The following is a 19,971-nucleotide window of genomic DNA, read 5'->3' as shown; positions in this document are numbered from 1 at the left end:
ATTCTGTAACTGTGCGACTCCAGTGGTTTCTCCGTCTGCCCGCCTTTCAGTAACCACCCAGTCTCAGCAGCATCCCTGTTGTTCTCCGGGGTGTAGTCCTGTAATTCAACCCGCCGTGCAAACTAATCATGAGATCACATGTTTAACACGTATCTTTTTGTCCAAACAGCATTTTGGACCGCAGAGTACAGATCGTAATCTCATTCATTCGCTGCGCAATCTCCAATTACGCACAAATAATGCCATTTACGCACGGGCTCCAGAACGCCCCTCCTCAGAAGATCCAAAAAAAATGACATCACGTTTTGCAATTCCCACGTTCAGTCCAGAAAGTCAGTACGCCTCCACGGAGCTCCTCTGCTCCTTGTTTCCAGATGCAGGCACAGAAAGTCAGAGAAACAACGACTGGTTCTCTGTAGGATTACACGGGTTTTCTACGTGGAAGTGGACGCTTCAGATTTTTATCATGAAAGGACAGTTTGAGAAGTTTTTCTGCCTCATGCCAGAACATTGATTCCTTTCGTCTTTTGCTCCAGTACTGTTGGCATCAGCTTTTATCTATATCTCTAAGCCTGGACACATGGACTGATCAGAAGTCTTTCTTTTTTTTTTAATTATGAGTGACTCCTCCTGGCTTCATCTTCATTTGGGGATTTAACAGCTGTTTTTGAAAAAGAAACAAAAAAAACTTTTATGGTACCTTCTAAAAAAGCTATGGAACTGTCTTTGCAAATTCACCTCTTTACAGTTTTTGTCTCCTGTATTAAGGTAAACTCTCAAAAAAACACACATTTTGAGAGCTTTAGTCGCATCCTCTCAAATTATAGTCTGATCATAGCAGCTGTAATGAATACATTTGATTTATTTACAGGTTTACGCAGTGGTACAACCCGCCAAGCATCCAGGTAAAGTTGTTGTTTTGTTGTTGTTTTTTTTTTGTTTGTTTTGTTTTTCAAATATTGCAAACTGTAGGGCTTCAACTAACTATTATTTTCTTTTTCGATTGTCTATTTCATGGATTAATTGAGTAGCTATTTGGTCTGGATAATAAATAGAAAACGGTGAAAAATGCAGATCAGTTTTTACCCCCCAAAAAAGATGATGGTCGTCAAATGACTTGCTTTGTCCGCAACCCAAAGGTATGCAGTTTACTGTTACAGAGTAGAAAGGGACACCGTAAAATAATCACATTTAAAAAGCTGGAACCCCAAAAAATTAATTAATCTTAATCTCTCACAAAATCCCCCAAAAGCAACCTGAAAATACATTTAAAGTAATGATCTTTCTTGGTGCTTGTCTACCCGTGAACTCTGTCCGTCCAGGCCTGCAGGTGTTGGCCACGGCCTCGCATTACTGGCCCCTCGATGCCGTGGACGGAATCCACGAACTTTGGGACCAGATTGGAAACAGACCAGGTTATGTTAACGGAAGCAACATAAGTATGTGTATACGTAACCCGGCTGCACACGCTCATGGGAATGCATCACCTAAACGTCTCTGTCTGCATGGTACTCGAGCTGTTTGCCACCACCCACCTTCCAGCCATCACCATGCTTTTTTTTTTTGAATGCGCCGCTGTTCTTTGTTATGTAGTATCTGATTATCTGAAGGTAGTAAAACGTCTGACAAAATGCAAGGAATTATCATAATTCTGATTCGTACCAATGAGTTAAGTTCTGCCGTATTGAGTCTGCAGCCATGTTGTCACCAGATTGGTTGATGCAAGTTTTCAGATCAATGTCTAAAGTTGCAGAGGGATCAGGTATAGACATGAGTGTGATGTGTGGAGTCACTCTGAGTTCAGGAAGATCCTCTTTGCGCTCAGCATCACTCATTCTCATACCTGCACACCACGTCCCTCCTGTTGTCCTCCTTTCACTGTTCTCCTCTGTTATGTGTCAATATAGGTGTGAATCACTGTCTATCTCCGTTGTCTCTGTCCAGCTGTCAGAATCCACAACCACACTGTGCTCCCTTCCTCCCATAACTCTTCCTATGTGTATACCAATGACTCTACCTACACTAACATTTCTGCGACAGTAGGTGAGGATCCGTCACTTTCCGCTCACTGAGATTCATGCGTGCATCACCCACGTTTTCTTCTCTGTTGTCCTCTCTGGATCTGTTGAGCTGAGTATTTGGCACTTTTTCACCTGGTTAAGCCCAAGATCAAAGTCAGAAGTCGGCTTTGTTGGACCTGTATGTCAATACATGCAAAGAGTTTGACTCCGAGATTATGTTGCTCTCAGTGTACGTACAAAAATAGACAAACGGCAAGGAGAAGAAGCTGAACAGATATGTTAAATAACGGTGAAAGGTCAGCTCTGTGCTGCACAATGTCATGTGAAAAAAAAAACTATAAAAGTCTTTACAAGTCAACAGTTATGTGTTTCATGACAGTACAAGTGGTGCAAAGAAATAAACAATACATGCTGGATAACTAAAGATGAGGAACTCTTGGCCATTTAATAAATCATTAATGTTCATTTAAGCCGCTCATTATTGCCTTTGTATTCTAGAGCCACAAAGGCAAGAGATACTGAGAAAGCTGTAAAACCCTGATATTCCTCTGCTGCGAAAAGAATGTATGATTTATTGACTTTTGAGGAACTGAGCATGATTTGATTTAACAAATATGTAACTGAACATTTTGGCACTTAAAAGAACTTCACCCAGACTTGAAAATTCAGTCCATACCGATGAAAAAACCAATGAAGGTGCATAGTCCACAAACATTTCTGGAGCTTCACAGCAAAATGACATTTAAGTATATTGCCTTAACAACTGAAGTAGTATGGGACTTGTTTAAAAATGTGGAAAAACAACTAAAAGACATAGCATGTCTCCGTACAACTCTTCTGGCTTAATTCCACCTCTCAGGAAGCCCAGAAAGTATTTCGAAAATATATTTTTTGACATCGTCTTTAACGCACTTCAGACGGGATGCACACTGACATTTTTAATCAGTTTCAGATCTCAGGGCTTCCAGAGACTTAAATAACACTGTATGAGCTATACGGAGCCATTTAAGTTAAGTTAAAGTTTTAAGACAAGTCTCCAGGCACTTCATCTGTTTTTGAAATTGCTCCGACGCTGTTTTGCCGCGAAGCTCCAGAAATGTTTTGAGGACTTAACAAAAACTTGACATGACGGAATTTTGGGTGAACTTGTCCTTTAAGTGGACCTAGCGTTTACAGCTTTTGAGTGAAATGATGCAGTCGATTTCTTCGCCGCAGATATTGTTGAAGGAATGGTCAACAAGGGCATCTATCTGAACGGAGATAACGGCGGCACCTTTCTCCACTTTGGAAACTACCAGAATTCTTGCATCAGTGACCCTACTTTGTGTGGTCCTGAGGGTGAGTGTGCTGTACCTCATGCATACGATCATTTGTGGAAAAACACAAGTCATTCTCAAACCACTGCAGCCTTCTTGTGTTGATTGATTTTTCATCATTCTCCAGGGATTACCTTCTCCTTTTTTTGGAAAAACCACGAGGCAGAGTCCCGTTTTGCTGTAGCCTCCGGAGGAAAGGTAATCTCCAACGGCTTCTCTGTCTACACCAATCCCTTCATAGGATACGTGGAGTTTTATACTCGAGGCAATAACCACAGATGGAAGGTCAACATAAAAGTTCCAGGTATTGCAAGTTCTTTTAGTTACATTTCCCCTTTAGAACCCATAGGGAATGTACTTTGGTCCTGGAAGTATACATTTGTGTTGTTTTAAACCAAAAATTGTTAGTTACGTTATTGCATTCATGGTCTGGTTGACTGAAACCAGATGTAGCAGCAGGGTGTTGTTTTGGCAGGTTGAAGATACATTTCATGAATCTGTTTTGCTGTACAAAACATACAATGATCATGGATCACTGTGACCAATGCTTTGAGTTCAATTCCGAAAATAAAAAAAAGACGTATTTAAACGAGATGAAATGATTTGGTAAACTGTTTCGACAAAAATGGAGAAAGGCTCGACGTTACGTGAAACCTGTCGCAGATGAGTGTTTTGTTCTCGGATGACTTCTGTCATCTTTTGCTTTTGCCGCGAAGGCTCGAGGTTGTGTGCACCGGGTGTCATAACTCAACTGCGATCCGAGGGTAAGGTTACAGAGGATCAAACGTCATCTGGTTCTCATACAGTGTGACATGTCAAAGTTTCAGGACAGTTCTTTCTCTTGCATGCCACATATGTGAGGGAAAGCTTTGAGGTGCCCTGTGACCTATATAATTGTCAGTGAGGGCTGAGAATATTACATTATACATGAAGAGGAGAAAGACAGGTCTGAAATGTTTTAAGTGGAGCACATGTGGTTTATACTCTAACCAAAAATGGGATGTGTTTTGGTAGTTTTTCTCTTCTGGCAGAGGGTTTTTCAGACAGTTGCTGTCGTGCCCATTGGGTCAGTTTTCCTGAGGAAAAACAAGGTTAAGTAAGCTAATTGTTTTGAAAAAATTGACTGGAATGAGCTGGCAGCAGAGGAACAGTCTCTGGCCTCATGCTCTGTGGGCTAACATGATTTATTAATTAAGTACTGTAAAATGAAAAAGAAAAGAAAAGGAAGACAAATAAAATAAAGTGCTGAAACTAAACTAATTCATTAGATTGGCACAAACAGAAAAGGAATCATCAACTATTTTCATTGGTGATTGGCCGTTTTTAACCGCGTTAGCTTCAGTCAGATGAATTTCAATTACTTATCCTTACTACGCTAATGCTGATCCTTGTGTTTCATTGTATTTAGCGAATCTTAGCTAACATGCTAATCCAAGACAACATGCCTGCTAAACTTGTGCAAGTAAGCATTGTTTTTGTAGCATGTTAATACGCTTAATACGAGACTGGCATTTAGCTTAAAAGAAAACACTGACATGCCTCAGACAGACTCCTAATGTAACCATCCAAAATGCAAATACGTCCTCTAGATTTTACTCAAGATAATCCACAGACCCTCTTGTGATCACTGTCATGTAGGAGCTATTTACTTTGTATTCCACCATACAGAAGGAACATGTATCATATCATAGGTGGAGGATGCCATTAATAATCACATCTTGTCCATCAGTGATCCAGATACTGTAAGTGCGCGACTCCAGTGATTTTTCAGTAACCACCCAGTCTCAGCAGCTCCCCTGTTGTCCTCCGGGGTGTAGTCCTGTAATTTAACCCGCCGTCCAAACTAATCACGAGATCACATGTTTAATACTTATCTTTTGTCCAAACAGTATTTGGACCGCACAGATCATAATCTCATTCATTCGCTGTGACACTGCTGTTGGGTATTCCAAATGCAAACTCCCACAAGTGTGTATTTTTGATTTTAGGGTGAACTGCGACATTTGCTGTGTTTATTCTGTGAAACTGCTATGCTTCAAATCACAAGTACTTTATAAATTCTTCTTTCAGGGCCCTACTGGACCCACATTCTCTTTACATGGACAAAAAAGGATGGTCTGAAGGTCTACATCAATGGGACCTTCACTTCTGGTGACACAGAAGGTGGCAGCGTCACGGAGTACTATGGAGACCCCTACCCTGACCTTGTCATTGGAACTGGCAACGACAGGGCATATGGTCACTACGTAACAGGAGCCTTTGATGAGTTTGTCATCTGGGAGAGAGCTCTTTCGCCTAAAGAGATCCTGCTCTACTACAGCGCAGCCATAGGTAGGACATCACGCTCTAGTGGAAAGTATTTCCTGTCATTCCAGCACATGGCATATCTATTATAATGATCCCTCCCTCTTGACTCCGCTCTGAGGAAACAGGGGTTAAAAAGCAATTTCCGTCCTCATCCACACTCCATTCCACCCACAGCATTCATGAATAACAGCAACATTTTAAACAATACAAATATACCACAGCTCCCTGTCAAACAGCTCTTATTGCGAAAATCACTGTCATAACCTTCCACCGCAGTGTTAAGACTCACATAATTCTGCCTTATAAGTATTTAGAAGAGTGAAGAGGCATGTTGGGTTGCAGGGGGCAGATCATTTTGATTGCTTGTGAGAGGTTACAGCGCGCAAGGGCAAAAACACCAGACTTAACTGTTAAACTCCTTCGGTCAGAAGAGTGCCATAAAAGGCTAAAAACTGGTTGACATTTATTAGAACCGTTTTTAACAGAAGAGTTCACCCAAAAATAAAAAAAGGATCAGTCACTATCCACTCATCTCCATGCAGATGAAAAGTCAGATAAAGTTTTGTGGGCCGTAAAAGATTTTTGGAGCCTCACAGCAAAACAGTGTTGCAGCATTCTCTGAAACAACTGAAGTAACTGTGGACTTGGTTTAGAAGGCAACTAAATGGAGGCAACTAAATGAAGTCAGCAAAACAATGGATATGTTGTGGACGTGGTTATATTGCAACTTTAGAGTTCAAATGCTGCAGTGCCAGTGGTGTCACACTTACAAAGGTTGAAACACAATCTTGAATGGCTACGACTGGGTTGGCCGTCTGCTTGTAACTCTGCCACCTTCTGATATGACAGTCAGGTCATGATCATAAACATGTAATGTGAACATGATATGACATTTTTTGTAGAAAAGTCAATTTGGTACAGTATGCAGGCCCTCGTCATGTAGAAACGTGAACATATAGGTGGTTTTCAGAAATTTGAACTGCCAACATTTCATCCTGCTAAGTGTGCTGAAAAAAAATACATCTTTTTAAATCAATTTGGGATCCCAGGTCTTCCAGGGACTTGGATTACTCCAGACGAGCCATATGGAGCCATTTTATCACTTATTTTCCAAAAACACTGTTTTGCTTCGAAGCTCCAGAACTGCTTTGTGGACTGTGAAACTTTCCATCCCTGGCCCCTTTAATAATGTCATTCTCTTGTGAAAATTTGCTTTACACCCAAATTTTAGTTATGTTTAAAGCCTGATGAGACCTTTTGTTTTGAACAAAACATTAGTGAATGAATGAATACATCCCATAGTGTGTATGGTAATATATATAAGAAAGTATGAAAAGTATTTACAGTTCTGTGTTCTGCTGGAACTTCAACTGGTGACGATGTGTGAAGCGTAAACTGCCCTGATTTCTTTTAAGAAGTCGTTACCAAAAGCAATATATTCCGCAGACCATTACCAGGCGCAAAGAGCCTCACTGTTATGGTTACAGAAAAATATTTTTACCCCTCCAGAGCACACATATAAAATGTTGCATTGAAGCAAAGAAGAGCAGGAATGGTTATACCTCTAATGTACGTCCATATATGGCCGCTGTCTGGTAGCTAGTTAGTGCTGTTTTTATTAAATGACAGCAAAGACATAAAATGTATCATAGCCTTGTACAGAAGCTCTGGGCACAGTATTATGTGGTTGATTATCCCGGTTCTGTGGATGTTGTAATCTATCTCCTTTCATGACTTGGCATGGTTCAGCCCCATAAACTATAAGCTGTATGTTGATAAAATCCAGCTACATCACAGCAGCATGGCCTGGTCAGGTTCAACAAAGGATCTGATCACACAATTACAAAAAAAAATGCCTCTCAGATATAAGAGCGAGGGATTTCCCAACTTGAAAATGTAACACGATGTCACACATTTTAGCAGTGTGGCTCAATGTGATAATAGAGCCTTGTGTATTTTCTTATTTAGGTCAGGCCATGGTTTCTGCAACAACACCCCGGGCCTCCAAAGAAGACACTTCAACTGCACCAACAGTCGTAAGTCAACGGAGACGGATGTGGAATGGAACTAGGGACATTTCAAGTGCTTGACTTAAAGCTCCTATTTGTAAGAAGGTTGATTTTTGAGTCTTATCCCAAACGCATCAAAAAATGGTATTTGGGGAATGTAGGTCAGGGTCAGCGGCCATCCTCGAGCGACCATATTTGACAAGTTGGGAATTCTTACAAGTTGGACCTGTAGGAACAGTTTGATCTACCTGCACTTTACTGGAGCGTTTCCATTTTAAGCTACTTTATACTTCCATTCCACCACATTTCAGAGGCAAATTTACTTTTCCTTACTCTGATACATTTTTTTGATAACTTTAGTTACTCTTGGGGATGCACACTTCTTAATTAAGCAATTTCTTAACAATTAACAACTGATTAACAACTAATCATTAGTAGTATATGAAATATACAAATATATGTATATATTTCCAGAGAAATATAATCACAAAAACTGGGGAAAACAATGTTTGTTTGGTTTCTTTTCAACATTTAGATATCTTTAGAAAATATATAGGCCACCAGTACTTTCTCGCAACATATACAATGTTTGCATGCACTTGTGGAAAACACACACAAAAGCTTAGTTTAGTAATTACTAAACACAAAGCCTCTAAATTAAAAGCACTACAGATGCCAAAAAGACCCACTGGACGTCTGCTAGCCAGCCATCAGGATGAGCAGAGCTGGGCAAGAGAGAGTCCATCTTTAGTAGTTCTAGAAGGTTCTTCAAGAGCTGAATATGAAGAGGCGAATCAAACACGCACATAACCAGGCAGCATCTCTGCACACTGGCAGCTGTTACATGTTGAGTCCTGTTCTTTTGGTCGTTATTTTTAATCATTATAAAAACCACAGAGAATAGACAAAGTGGTCCTAAAGCAACTTTCTCTTTCAAGAAACCATGCACAGAGGAGTTTATTTTAACTACATATACCACCAGCACTGATTTATTGATAGACTTTCACTTTCACTAAACATTTTGAGTACATTTTTACTCAAGTATGACTTTTGGGTACTTTTTAAAACGCTGCCTGAGTGAATGAATGGTGTGAGTTTTCATTCACTTCGAAGACACTGCACACAGTTTGCAGGCTAAAACATGCACACATATAAAATAGACATGGGCATGTTGCTTGAAAAAAAAACAGAAAAGAGCTAAATTCTTATTGAGCCTTTGTTTCCTTTAGGAGTTATAATAGCTGGAAAAAAGGATATTGAGAGCACATGTGAAAAGACTTGTTCTGTTTATTAAAGGGCTTCGGAGGTAGAAAACAGACACAGAAGTAGAAGAAAGTGGAGACAGCTGCTCAACACTGCACACAAAATAGCTCTCTTCAGAGCACCAGGCTGAAAAAGAGTATTTCCCCAACCCAGGCTCCCAATCAGTCACCAAACATCCTGTGTATGTTGGAACTGGTTGCCTCCTGATAGTAACTTTAATTGATGCTCGCTGTTTCCCCAGAGAGCCACTGAAGTGAGTCCTCCTGTCGTCGTCAGCCAGCGTAAGGAGGTCCAAAGCTCCCAGGACTCGCAGTCGATGCCAGTGTTGGGCTTCCTGAAGGGGCTGCCCAATAGGACCATTCCTCACAACACTGCCAACAATCTCACACAGGTTACGCACGCACAATTGCAAAACCAGTACACACACACACACACACACACAATGCCCACCCATGTGCACATGATGCAACAGTTCCGTGATGTCCATTTTCTTCCACACAGGCTTTTCTCAAAAGCGTGGAAGAAGTTCTGTCCTCTCCAGGCTTGCCAGAGGTAATTGAGTTTACGCCGGTGTTGCGCAATGTTTCAAACATGACATAATGTAACATATGCAATTTGCTGAATCGTTTAATCCAAGGCACTTAGGAGATCCATGAGTATGAGATTTAACAAAGTATATTTTTGTGCAAGCAGCACTAAAAGTACCTGGCACTGTAGCCAAACAGGATTATAGTGTGTAATCAAGTACAGTGTGTGGCGGTGCAGGTTGTGTACATGCAGTACTGCTGATCATGAGGTACTACACGGTGCTTTGAATGTAAACACACAGCTTCCTGCGCTGTACACTCATCTCAGCCATATCTCCAGGCTCTTATATACAAACACATTGTTGCCAGAAGAAAGACATTCTGAGCAAGCGTGCTCTCTGGATACACTGACTGCTCAGAACGACCATGATTGTTTTTGTAGCAACAAGCTGAAACAGATGTTGACGTATGAGAAAGCAAGTCTTGGACTGTAGATACAGTGTTCATTAAAGCCCCCTGTGATTAGCTTCTCTGATCAGATCCATGCTGAACGTCAGAAGATTTGACTCTTTATCAAGTTTTTGTCTGCGTTTTAATCTTAAACTGCACAGCCTGTTGATTTGTTGTTTTAAGTTTACATGTTTTCTGTGACTGATCTAATTACATTTGATACAATTGATTAGATTTTTATTACCATTGTATTACAACATCTGGATCCAAATGTTACGCATGCTACGTTAATAAGGCGAGACCATGTAAGAAAAGTCAAAGAAATCATTCCTCTGTTGAATGTTCCAAGTTGAATTCATATGAAACAAACCTTACAATTGCTCAGTTTAATAAACAATGACCAGTAGCCTATGGTGGCTAATGTTAGCTATTTTCCACATTAAAGTGCGCACACAGTTTTCTGGGGAGAACTACTGTATATTTATAAAAAAGTATTATAAAAACCTTTTTGTGGCTCCAGAGGAAACTGCATGTTATCTTAACAATTAAATTACCCCCAGTGATGTCATTCATCATTCATTAAGATATATCATTCACCAACTTCTTTGGAGATCGCAGACAAAAAGCCCTGGAGCAGTAGCAAAATCAATGGTGATGTTATGATATGGTATGTGTGAACTGTTCAAAGATGTAATATGCTACTTCACCTGACTTCCTCTTCTGCTGCCATAATATTAATTACGACCACAAGAGGTCCCTGCCTAGCAACAAATGCAAATATTGGTAGTAGCAAGCAGCTATCGCAGTCAACCTATGAAGCCTTTTTTCTGGGGATGGGCTGGATTACTGTGTAACATCATCACGTCTTTTTTATAATTATAAAATATAATTACATATGATAATTGTAAATCGGTCAGTATTAAGTAATGGTGATTGTAAACCTTTTTTCGCTCTTTTGGCTTGGTGTCGAGCAGTCCGCCCCTGTGGTCAGCGGCCTGATCGAGACAGTGGACAGAGTGATGGAACATATGGTGACTAACCTGGAGCCCAGCCTGAACTCTCTCATCTCCCTTGGTGGAACGTCTTTTGTTGCAGGTCAGTATGCTGTCAGCTCTCCATGAGGTGACTCACTGTTTGTAGTTTGTGTGGACACAGTTGGGGCAGAAGGACATGGAGCGTCCAGCTGACATCATTAGTTTTCTTATTAAGGGGGCAAATACCGGTCAGATAAGCGGTGGACACAGGTCTCTGTGGGTGTGGGTCTTCTTGTTTTCGTATGATAATTTGTTTCCCACTAAGCCTGCGCTCCCAAGAGTCACCACACATCTTTCATCCACCCCTGATAAAACAAATGAATCTTGTTGCTCGTTTCTCGGTCTGTTTTCATTAACAACTCTTGCTTTTCCCCAACAGATTACTCTCTGATGAAATTCCCGCAGAATTACAACCTGCCGCATTACCGCTTCCCCATGCAGGGCAAGAGCTACATCTCTGTGCCTGGAGAGGCTTTTACCATGCAGTGTAAGTGAAAATATTACTAAATACAGTGACATATCTTTATTGGTATTGACAGCCTGTTCTCCTTGCTGCCACTGACAAAAGATAAAATGTCCCAGGCCGAGAAACCTCTGAACTCATCCTCAACGCTCCAGCATGAATAGTTCATTTCACGGGCAATTCACATTTTTGCAAACTGCAGCTATGTCAGGATTGTACAGTGTAAATTGATTGATATCTGTACAAAACATACCATATCACATTCACATTACATGTTCATGACCTGACTTTCACATCAGGTGGTGTATGTTTTTGACGAGAGACCATGGCTTGTTAACATTCATGAGCATGACACCACTGGATAATTGTAAGGAGACCTTGTGACGATTTCCAGAGACGATTATGGTGACAAAACCAGGTGTTTACTAGGAACACTTGGGTCAATTTCCAGCTGTGGTTGTGGCGACAGAGAGTTTAAGTAGACCTTGGGAGATTTCCAGCCATGTTTGTGGGGACCATAATGTGTTTTTGTGCCTTAAGTTAACCAGAGCACAAACAAAGCGTGGTTACAATACTGACAGAAAATTAAACCCGAACAAACGCTAAGCTGCAAAAACACGCGCGTTAACTAATCTGTGCTTTTGCAAAAAGCTATCATGGGGTTGGTTTGGGATTCTCCGTATCAAATGTAGTAGCTTCTCCAGGTTGAGTGTGAATCCTGCACATCGTCGTGCTCTGTTTCTGCCAAGAGAAAATTGCCCAGCTGGGAGGCTCTTGTTATTGGTCCGTTATTTATTCCACTAAGATTTAAGACCACTAACGTAGCATACAGTGTAAGGACGGGAGTTCCATGAGAGCTTTTGTGTGACTTTATGGCGGACCGTAGAAATCCAGCTATGACTTTAATGTTGGCAGTTACCCTTTTATTCAAAACAGAAAGAATGAGAGAGAGCACTTTTTCTCCACTTTCCTCTGTCATTAAAAAGAATGGACAGAGTCAGGGGGAGCAGTAATTACGGCAGGCGTTAAAACTGTTTGTTTGACTTTGTGTTCAGGTCAGATTCCCCTGGCTTCACCTGCCTGCTACAAGCACCGTGTTGCAGTATAATCACTAGCAAAAAATGCTTTAATAATTCATTGAAGGACTGTTATCAGAAGGGGAATAGATGTTATTGCTTGACACGTTAGAGCCAGGACCAAATTAACTCTGAATACCTGGCTGGATGAAATGCTTCAAGGGAAGGTTTTATACCCTAATTTAGTAAAAAGTAGGCAACACATGGGTGTGTTTGGACACTTTATTATACTTTTCTCTGAGTTTAAGCTGAGTTCTATTGGGACTTAATAGGGGGCATTCTGTTAAAAGTGCTTCTTGTAAAGCTAAAACCTTTCCTGCTGCGCATGTACTGCACATTTGTTTGATATCAGCGAGCTTTTGTTGTGGCAGTCAGCGGGGCCCGGGTAGAGGGCCTTTGAAAGGAGGAACAGCACCATTAAGGGTTTCCTCCGATTTCATTGTTTATCTTGCAGTATTGAGGTGGGACCGAGCTGGATGATAGGTCAGATTAGGGGAGGGGGTCAGACCCTCTGTTCTCCTGGTGAAGTCATGCTGGTTTCGTAAGATTTCCCACCATCCATGTGGTGTTGCAGCCCTCTCCCTATCACCCTTGTGTGAGTTTACGGTCGTCCCATTAGTCTGCCGGTGCCAGCGTGCAGTGGCAAGGCAGCGTTAATTAACTTCCCTTCTCTGTGAACATTTTAGCGGCGTTGCTTTACATTCCCAGCCCACTGCCATGTTCAACTACTGTCTTCTTTTCCTCAGCTCAAACCACCATTGTTGGCCTCTTCTACCACAACATGCACAACTACTACAAAGAGATAAGCCCTGTCAAGACCAGGTAAGATGATGGGACAATGTGAAAAAACTCAAATGAAAATATATTTTTTGGGATCTCTGGATAATACTGAAAGAGGTGTATGGAGTTGTTCTTTTCAGTTGTTTAGGTGAATGTTTAGGGGCATTATGGATTTGCTGCGATGCTACTTTCCATCAGCTTGGGGGTGTACCAATAATGACTGAATACTTTTCGGGTGAATCTTGGCAAAACCACTTTTGTTGCCTAGCTTCCCCTTCACTGTTCTATCACACCGTATCCTTAATGACTCTGCAAGGACACTCCCACACAGGGTTTAAACGCCTGTAACTCCCATCCAGTTAGTTAGAACTGAAGAAGCCCCTTGGATGAGAGGTGAAACTTCTGCAAAAAACTGAAACAATTCCAATTGCCTATGATACAGCAAATATAATTGCCATGACCGGGATGACAGAGAACCTTCATCAACATATTCTGAATACACGGATTAAGCTATTCAACAATAAAACAGTCTTTAAAAAATTCAGGGATCTTTGTTGTAGAGGTCAACTGAGTAATCAGTTTGGCTGAACAATTGATGCCGATAGGATGTTTTACAAACTGTTGTTATTGGTGAAACCTGGGTCTGACAGTGGCCAATGGCTGCACCAACAGTGCAAAGTACGAAGACCGAGCCACTTGCTTAGCAGTTGCTTGTTGCAGGAGCAGTCCACGGTGAGGACAGGAAAAAAAAAAAAAACACAGCCACCAGAGGGGTAGTGTAACAGTGTGGCCAATAGTTCAGTAGTTAAAGCATGGCATGGCCACGGGACAAGAGGTCAAGGTTTTAGAAGTTGGTAAGAACATCTGCATGGTATAACTTCTCAAAGCAGTAAAATTGTACATGCCAGGCCAGTTTGTCTCTAAGCGGTGCGCCCTTGTTGTATTGCGTACCGTCTATACCGATAGCATAGAATTTGCGGTATCGAGTGATAAGTTGACTATTGTTTTTTTTTCTGCTCTAAGCATACTGATTAACGGTCAGGCTCTACTTTGTACTTCCTGTGTGGGGGGTCCACAAGAGCAAAGGCTCCCCTGCTTCCTGAAGCAGGGAACAGCCGCCGCCTGGGGCCAGAGCCTTATCTGTCCTCCCGCCTATCTCTCATCTCACCACTCAACCTTCACTGACTGATACACCCTGCTATTAGCTTCACATATGCCTCAGTTAATGTCTCACCACCGGACCAGCTTGTTCCACTGCTGCTGCCCTGTTTATTTTTACCAAATCTGACATAGCAGCGATTAAGCAACTTGTTTTCCCCTCTCTGTCCTTCAGGGAAGTACAAAATGTAAAATATGTGATAGAAGATTTGGAGATTGTTTTTTTAAATGTCTCTCCAGCTTCCTGACCCCTCTGTGTTATGATAGAGAGGTGATGCTTGTATGATCCCACTGTAACATATCAGATCGCTTTGAAAAACTAGTGGTTGTCAGCATGATTCATTATACAGACAGATGATCAAAGTCCCACTTAAATGCTACAACTCTGGGCCTGTGTGTAGCACTTACGTGTTGATGTGGGTGTTTCTGTCTGTATTAGTTAATGTCACTCCTGACCTCTTTTTGTGTCTGTTTGTGGCTCCTACTCTGTCTTCTTGTCCCCTCACTTTGGATGACAATAATCATTCAAATGATTTGATTAAAGGTGTATTAGCCAGATAATCAGAGATGGCCAAAAAAAAAAATACATCAAAAGTATCATGTTACAAATTGGAAATACCTGCTTATCGAATGTATTATGCAAAGAGCTATTAGAATAAAATAAATAAAATTTGCTACAATGAATCTACAAATCAAATTTTTATAAGGTTTACAATTCCAGATATCGTTTGTTTAAAGAAACTTCATGTAACTTTTTTACCTTAAAAGAAAGGAATTAGAATTTAAAGGGATATTCCGGTGTAAATTTAATCCATGGTCTAACACACTATTACACCGAGTAAGGTGCCCAACGTATCGAATACCAAGTGCTGTAGAGTTCCGCAGCTCAAGGATTATTACTCCATGGAAATGCATTCAAAGTTCATATCTGTCTTGCCTACCAGTTTGTAACAGTTATCATCGAGATCGGATGGGGAAAAGAACGGAATTGAGCATTTCTAACCGCACTCAGTAATTGACTCGCTGGGCTTGATCTCTTGAGGGGGGTCTTACTCTGTCTCATGGTGTGTTAGACCATGGATTAAACTTACACCGGAATATCCCTTTAAGAAAGCTGTTTATCTTTGAAACATGCAAGGTGAGTACAAATGTTAAATACAGATGTGTTTCAGTTTGGGGAGTCAAACTATGGAATGGACGATACGATACGATACGATACGATACGATACGATACGATACGATACTACTTTACTATCCCTCTACGATATCCTCTGCCCTCTGCAAATTGTGTGGCTGTTTGTCAATTTTCAAAAAATCCTCAAAATGTAAAATGACTAAGGATAACAATTTAGAATTTAATTTCTTATAATTTGAAATAATGTTTGTTTCTATAATGTATGTAAACCAAATTTTTAAAAAAGTAATAAAAGATGCTAACATAAAAAAAAGTCATACATCAAAATAAAAACAACATTTTAAAAAAATGCCACTTTTTAATTTTTTTTTACACATTTAGTAGCCTCTGTACAGGTTGAATGTTGTTGGATGACAACAGATGGGAGTCCCGCGATTAAAATTAAGCAATTATTTGACGTTTTTTAGTTTATCATTCAAGTAATTCAGTGTTTAATTTATTTATTTCTTAACTCCAAATACAACCTACTCCTATTTGGTATCAAACCAAGATGTTATAAGAGGATAAAACTGTTTTATAATGGTAAAACTTTTAATCCCTTCATATTCTGTCTCTTAGAATAAATGAAGCAGCTGATTTCAAGGATCATAAAATCCAAGTAGCGAGCTGTCTCATCTCCTTGAAAGTGGAGCCTTCACCGGCCCTGTCAGTCAACCTCTCTGGAGCTCCGCTCATCAAGATCGTCCTCACCCATGTCATGGTAAGAATCAACACATAAAATGACCAAGGTTCTCCATATTTGACTCATGACATTACCAGCCTTCTCCTTTCTGTGTGAGTCAGTCATACTGGGAAGTTGGAGTGCTTTTTTTTGCTGCTGCCGAGCACAGTTGTTGAGTGTGAGGCGCCCACCTTATCAGAGGAAGGAGGGTTGCCATGGGTTGCCTGTGGCTACAGTAGCCGCTGGATCCACCCCATAAGAAATCTATCAGCTCTATTTTTGGCATTCTCTTATGTAAGAAGAAGAGTGTCTATCACTGACAGAGCAGGGCCTGTGCAGCTGGGCACTCCCCAGCACAGAGCGAGCGAAGCCTATTTTGGTATTCATTAGCTTGGCTAAATTTTTCCTCACGGAGCATGTGGCTTCCAGAAAGCAAACTGATTATGGACATTTGAACTGCAGGCTCAGGGCACTTTGAAAGGAACAATAACTTTCTTTTATGAACAACATATTTTTTCTTTGCTGCTTTATGGTGGGGGCTGTGCCAGTTTTCCATTGAAATGCAGTTAAAGCTCATAATGAAAATTAACATCAAAATGTGTATTGTATTAGCTTGTTTCCCTGTAAAGTCGTAGATGTGGCAGTGAACTTCACATGCATGTAAGTTTTTTATTTTTTTTTTAATTTTCCGCACATTGATGGGATTTTGAAACCGCTCTTTTCACCCGAATACCTGTGTTAATAGTCTGCTGGGATAGCGTAAAACAACATGATTTTTTATTATTTATTCAGCAGAGGGGAATACAGAATAATAATATTTCTCAAAGATAGGGATACAGTTTAACAACAGTCATTGAGACAATGCTGCATAATCGAACACAAAGAGCAGACAACATAAATCCCTTCACATAAATCAAGAGAAAATTATTTTTAGAAAAAACTATAAATAGCAAAAATGGAGGCAAGAGAGCAAGGAAATACATTAGAAAAGCATGGACCAATGTAAACACTTTTTTCCACTTTTATGTTCTTATCTCGCTGTATTATAGCAGCTTAAAGGAACAGTTCACCCAAACATGACATTTCAGTTCACACCCCAATGCACATCCAAAGTCAGGTAAAGTTTCATAGCCCACAAAACATTTCTGGAGCTTCGCAGCAGAACAGTGTCGCAGCATTCTCCTAGGCAACTGGACTCGGACACTTGTATTAAAATGTTAAAAAAGACACAAAAAACATAAATGGCACAAATGTTTTGTGGACTGTGAAACTTCAGAGATAACAATGTAATGTTAATGGTAACGCATTACAAAAGTAATATATTACCTTTATCATAACAGAGTAATATTAATAGGACGTGTGGTAATATACCGACAGTTACTTAGCCAAGGAACGCGTTACTACTGGAAAAAAAAATACTAGACCCACCAGTTCACCATGAAGCGTCTAATGATATAAATTTTTTCACTTTTTTCGATATGATCAGGCTGTACATAGTTAGATCTGTTATATTCTCCACAATTCAGTTGCTCAGTTCATTTAACAGGAACCAGAAAATAATAATAATAATAATTCATTCAGATATGCTGGCATGGTAAGTACAAGAGAGGGTACAAAGCGGTGACTCCCTATGTTAGAAGCAGCCTAAGTCAAGCCAAGTCCTAATTTGTGTCTTTTACCTTGATAATTTATATTCCTTTTGTCCGTAAGGGTCCGCTGATCAAAAGAATCAAAAAGGGCTTTTCATCAAATCAATCTAAGTTGTGACAACACAATACACAAACAGTAATACTGTAAGGAAACGTATTATTATCAAATGATAATAACTAATAAGATATACGATATACATTACATTTTAGAGGCAACTCAGCTTGAATTTGCATTTTCTGTTAAACTGTTCTTTTAAAGTAGTGAGCAAAATTGTACGTACTGTGGACATAAATTATATCAGTGCAACAAAATGAGGGTTTGCTGTATGACAACCAATTATCCAGTAGTATTAATAAGGCACTTAACAAAACCAGCCAACTGAACCCGAACAATGTAGTTCTGTTTACTCTACAAGTTTTACAAGCGTGATTCATTTTCTTCTGAAGTGAATTACCAATACATTTTTTTCCTCCTCGCTCGTAAATTAAACCCAGGCAGCTTCATGAAACCATGGCAATATTGCTTTGTTTGCCTTCATTTCCCTGGTGAAATAAATGTTTATGCTGCAATTATCTGGCTTGGTTCCTGTGACAATGATTACTGTGTTTGTTTGAGCAGACACCATGGGAGAGGGCTTATAATCTCCCTTGTTATAGGAGTGCTGGAGATGCTCAGCAGCTCTGCTGTCTGTTGAATCGAGGTGTTTCTATTTCTGTGAGCCTTTATCTCTGATGTAAGGTAAAATCAGGTTTCTTGCATTCTTTCCTCTCCAGCACATTACAAATAAGCTATTTTACTTATTACAAACACATACTGATCAGAACGCACCGTGCCAGTTCTTTTCAACTTAACTAAGGCTGCCTAGCTCGGACAAGGATTTATATTTAGGAGCTGCAACGTAACTTGGCACGCAGCGATTTTGGCTCCGAGAAAAAGGATTGTTTTGAAATAACTGGTTTGCGGCACCGACCTGGAGCTGGTTCTAGTCCAAAAAAAGTGACTATTTTTGGATTTTTGCTGTGTTTGGCACCTGATGGATAATAATCGCCTCTCTCGCTTGGAGGCGGAGAGGGCAGCTCGCACACAGCATGTGGCAGACCTTTTTCCGTCATTGTTTACGTTGCTTTTTACTGTCTGCACAAGTTGAGCCTCAACGATGTCCTCACATAGCACCGGTTCAGTGGCTGGTAGTTAGTTGATTTGCAGCTGACCTCTCTGTTTATCCTCCGAAACAAGACAAGCAACCCAGTGACTTCATTAAAACCTCAACCTGGGGGGAGTGAGCGTGTCAGCCTCCTCATCTGTCTTGTCATGCTGTCATGGTTACAACAAGGCCAGTGTGCTGTCTCCTGCACTGTACAAACAATCACCTACTGTCATGGCTCGGACCCAAGCGTCATCCATTTTCACTACCTGACACCTGCCATGATAAAAAAGGTCCTACGGTGGATTGATGGAGTCACGGACTTGTAAAGAAGCGTGAGGTCACGCCATTCCCAGCTGACTCAGTCAGATCCGAGGTCCCACCATCACACGTTATGCGGCATAACGGAGCAGGTTTGATACCCAGACAAGGTGTTATCAAGGCTTCTGGAGGCCTGCGCGCTTTCTCACGCCATTCGGCAGGGTGTTGATTGGTCCCTGGCTCCATCAGTGATTTATTACAGCTGTCTAACTGAAGGGGAGAAGAAGGGAAGAAAAGGGAGGGTGGGAAGCATTGGTGTCTGCAGTTAAACATTAATACATACATAAAAAACAGCTGAAACCCTCTCCGTGTCCTCCTTTTTCCGTTCAAGCATCACACTGCTGGTATGAAGTGAATGAATGGAAAGATTGATTTCATGAGCAGTCGATTTATGGGGTCACAACTGAGAGGATTTAAAAAACAGATCTTGACAAGAGGGCCTGACTTTACAGGCTCATAAAGCAGTGTGTCAGTTTGGCAGCGCCATAAGAAGAGCCAAGGCGAAGGGTGGAACGGAGTGGCAGCACTGGAAGAGTGCTGGTGGTCTGTATCTGTGCCTCCGTTCACTTGTCTAATAAGTTTTATATATGATTAGC

The 19,971-nt window shown here is 40.7% G+C and overlaps 1 protein-coding gene across 5 annotated transcripts in view; it reads left to right on the top strand.

The window, feature by feature from the left end:
• Positions 1-19,971, top strand: part of adgrd1 (adhesion G protein-coupled receptor D1) — a 56,991-nt gene that overhangs the window by 14,463 nt on the left and 22,557 nt on the right. Inside the window, exons 1-14 of one of the 5 annotated variants that reach the window (XM_037097500.1) lie at positions 243-768; positions 872-905; positions 1,323-1,508; positions 1,945-2,043; positions 3,237-3,359; positions 3,465-3,641; positions 5,408-5,668; positions 7,613-7,680; positions 9,158-9,307; positions 9,418-9,468; positions 10,868-10,988; positions 11,307-11,414; positions 13,213-13,288; positions 16,158-16,299. In XM_037097500.1, the coding sequence (XP_036953395.1) occupies positions 694-768; positions 872-905; positions 1,323-1,508; positions 1,945-2,043; positions 3,237-3,359; positions 3,465-3,641; positions 5,408-5,668; positions 7,613-7,680; positions 9,158-9,307; positions 9,418-9,468; positions 10,868-10,988; positions 11,307-11,414; positions 13,213-13,288; positions 16,158-16,299 (1,671 nt within the window). In that variant the 5' untranslated portion in view covers positions 243-693. Of the gene's footprint in view, positions 1-242; positions 769-871; positions 906-1,322; positions 1,509-1,907; positions 2,044-3,236; positions 3,360-3,464; positions 3,642-5,407; positions 5,669-7,612; positions 7,681-9,157; positions 9,308-9,417; positions 9,469-10,867; positions 10,989-11,306; positions 11,415-13,212; positions 13,289-16,157; positions 16,300-19,971 lie in introns of those variants that run through there. The other 4 variants (XM_037097501.1, XM_037097502.1, XM_037097503.1 and 1 more) reach the window with 4 other exon arrangements.

This window comes from Acanthopagrus latus, chromosome 5, assembly GCF_904848185.1.
Source record: "Acanthopagrus latus isolate v.2019 chromosome 5, fAcaLat1.1, whole genome shotgun sequence".
In the NCBI taxonomy this organism is placed as follows: domain Eukaryota; kingdom Metazoa; phylum Chordata; class Actinopteri; order Spariformes; family Sparidae; genus Acanthopagrus; species Acanthopagrus latus.
This window is presented reverse-complemented; position numbering and strand designations above follow the sequence as displayed.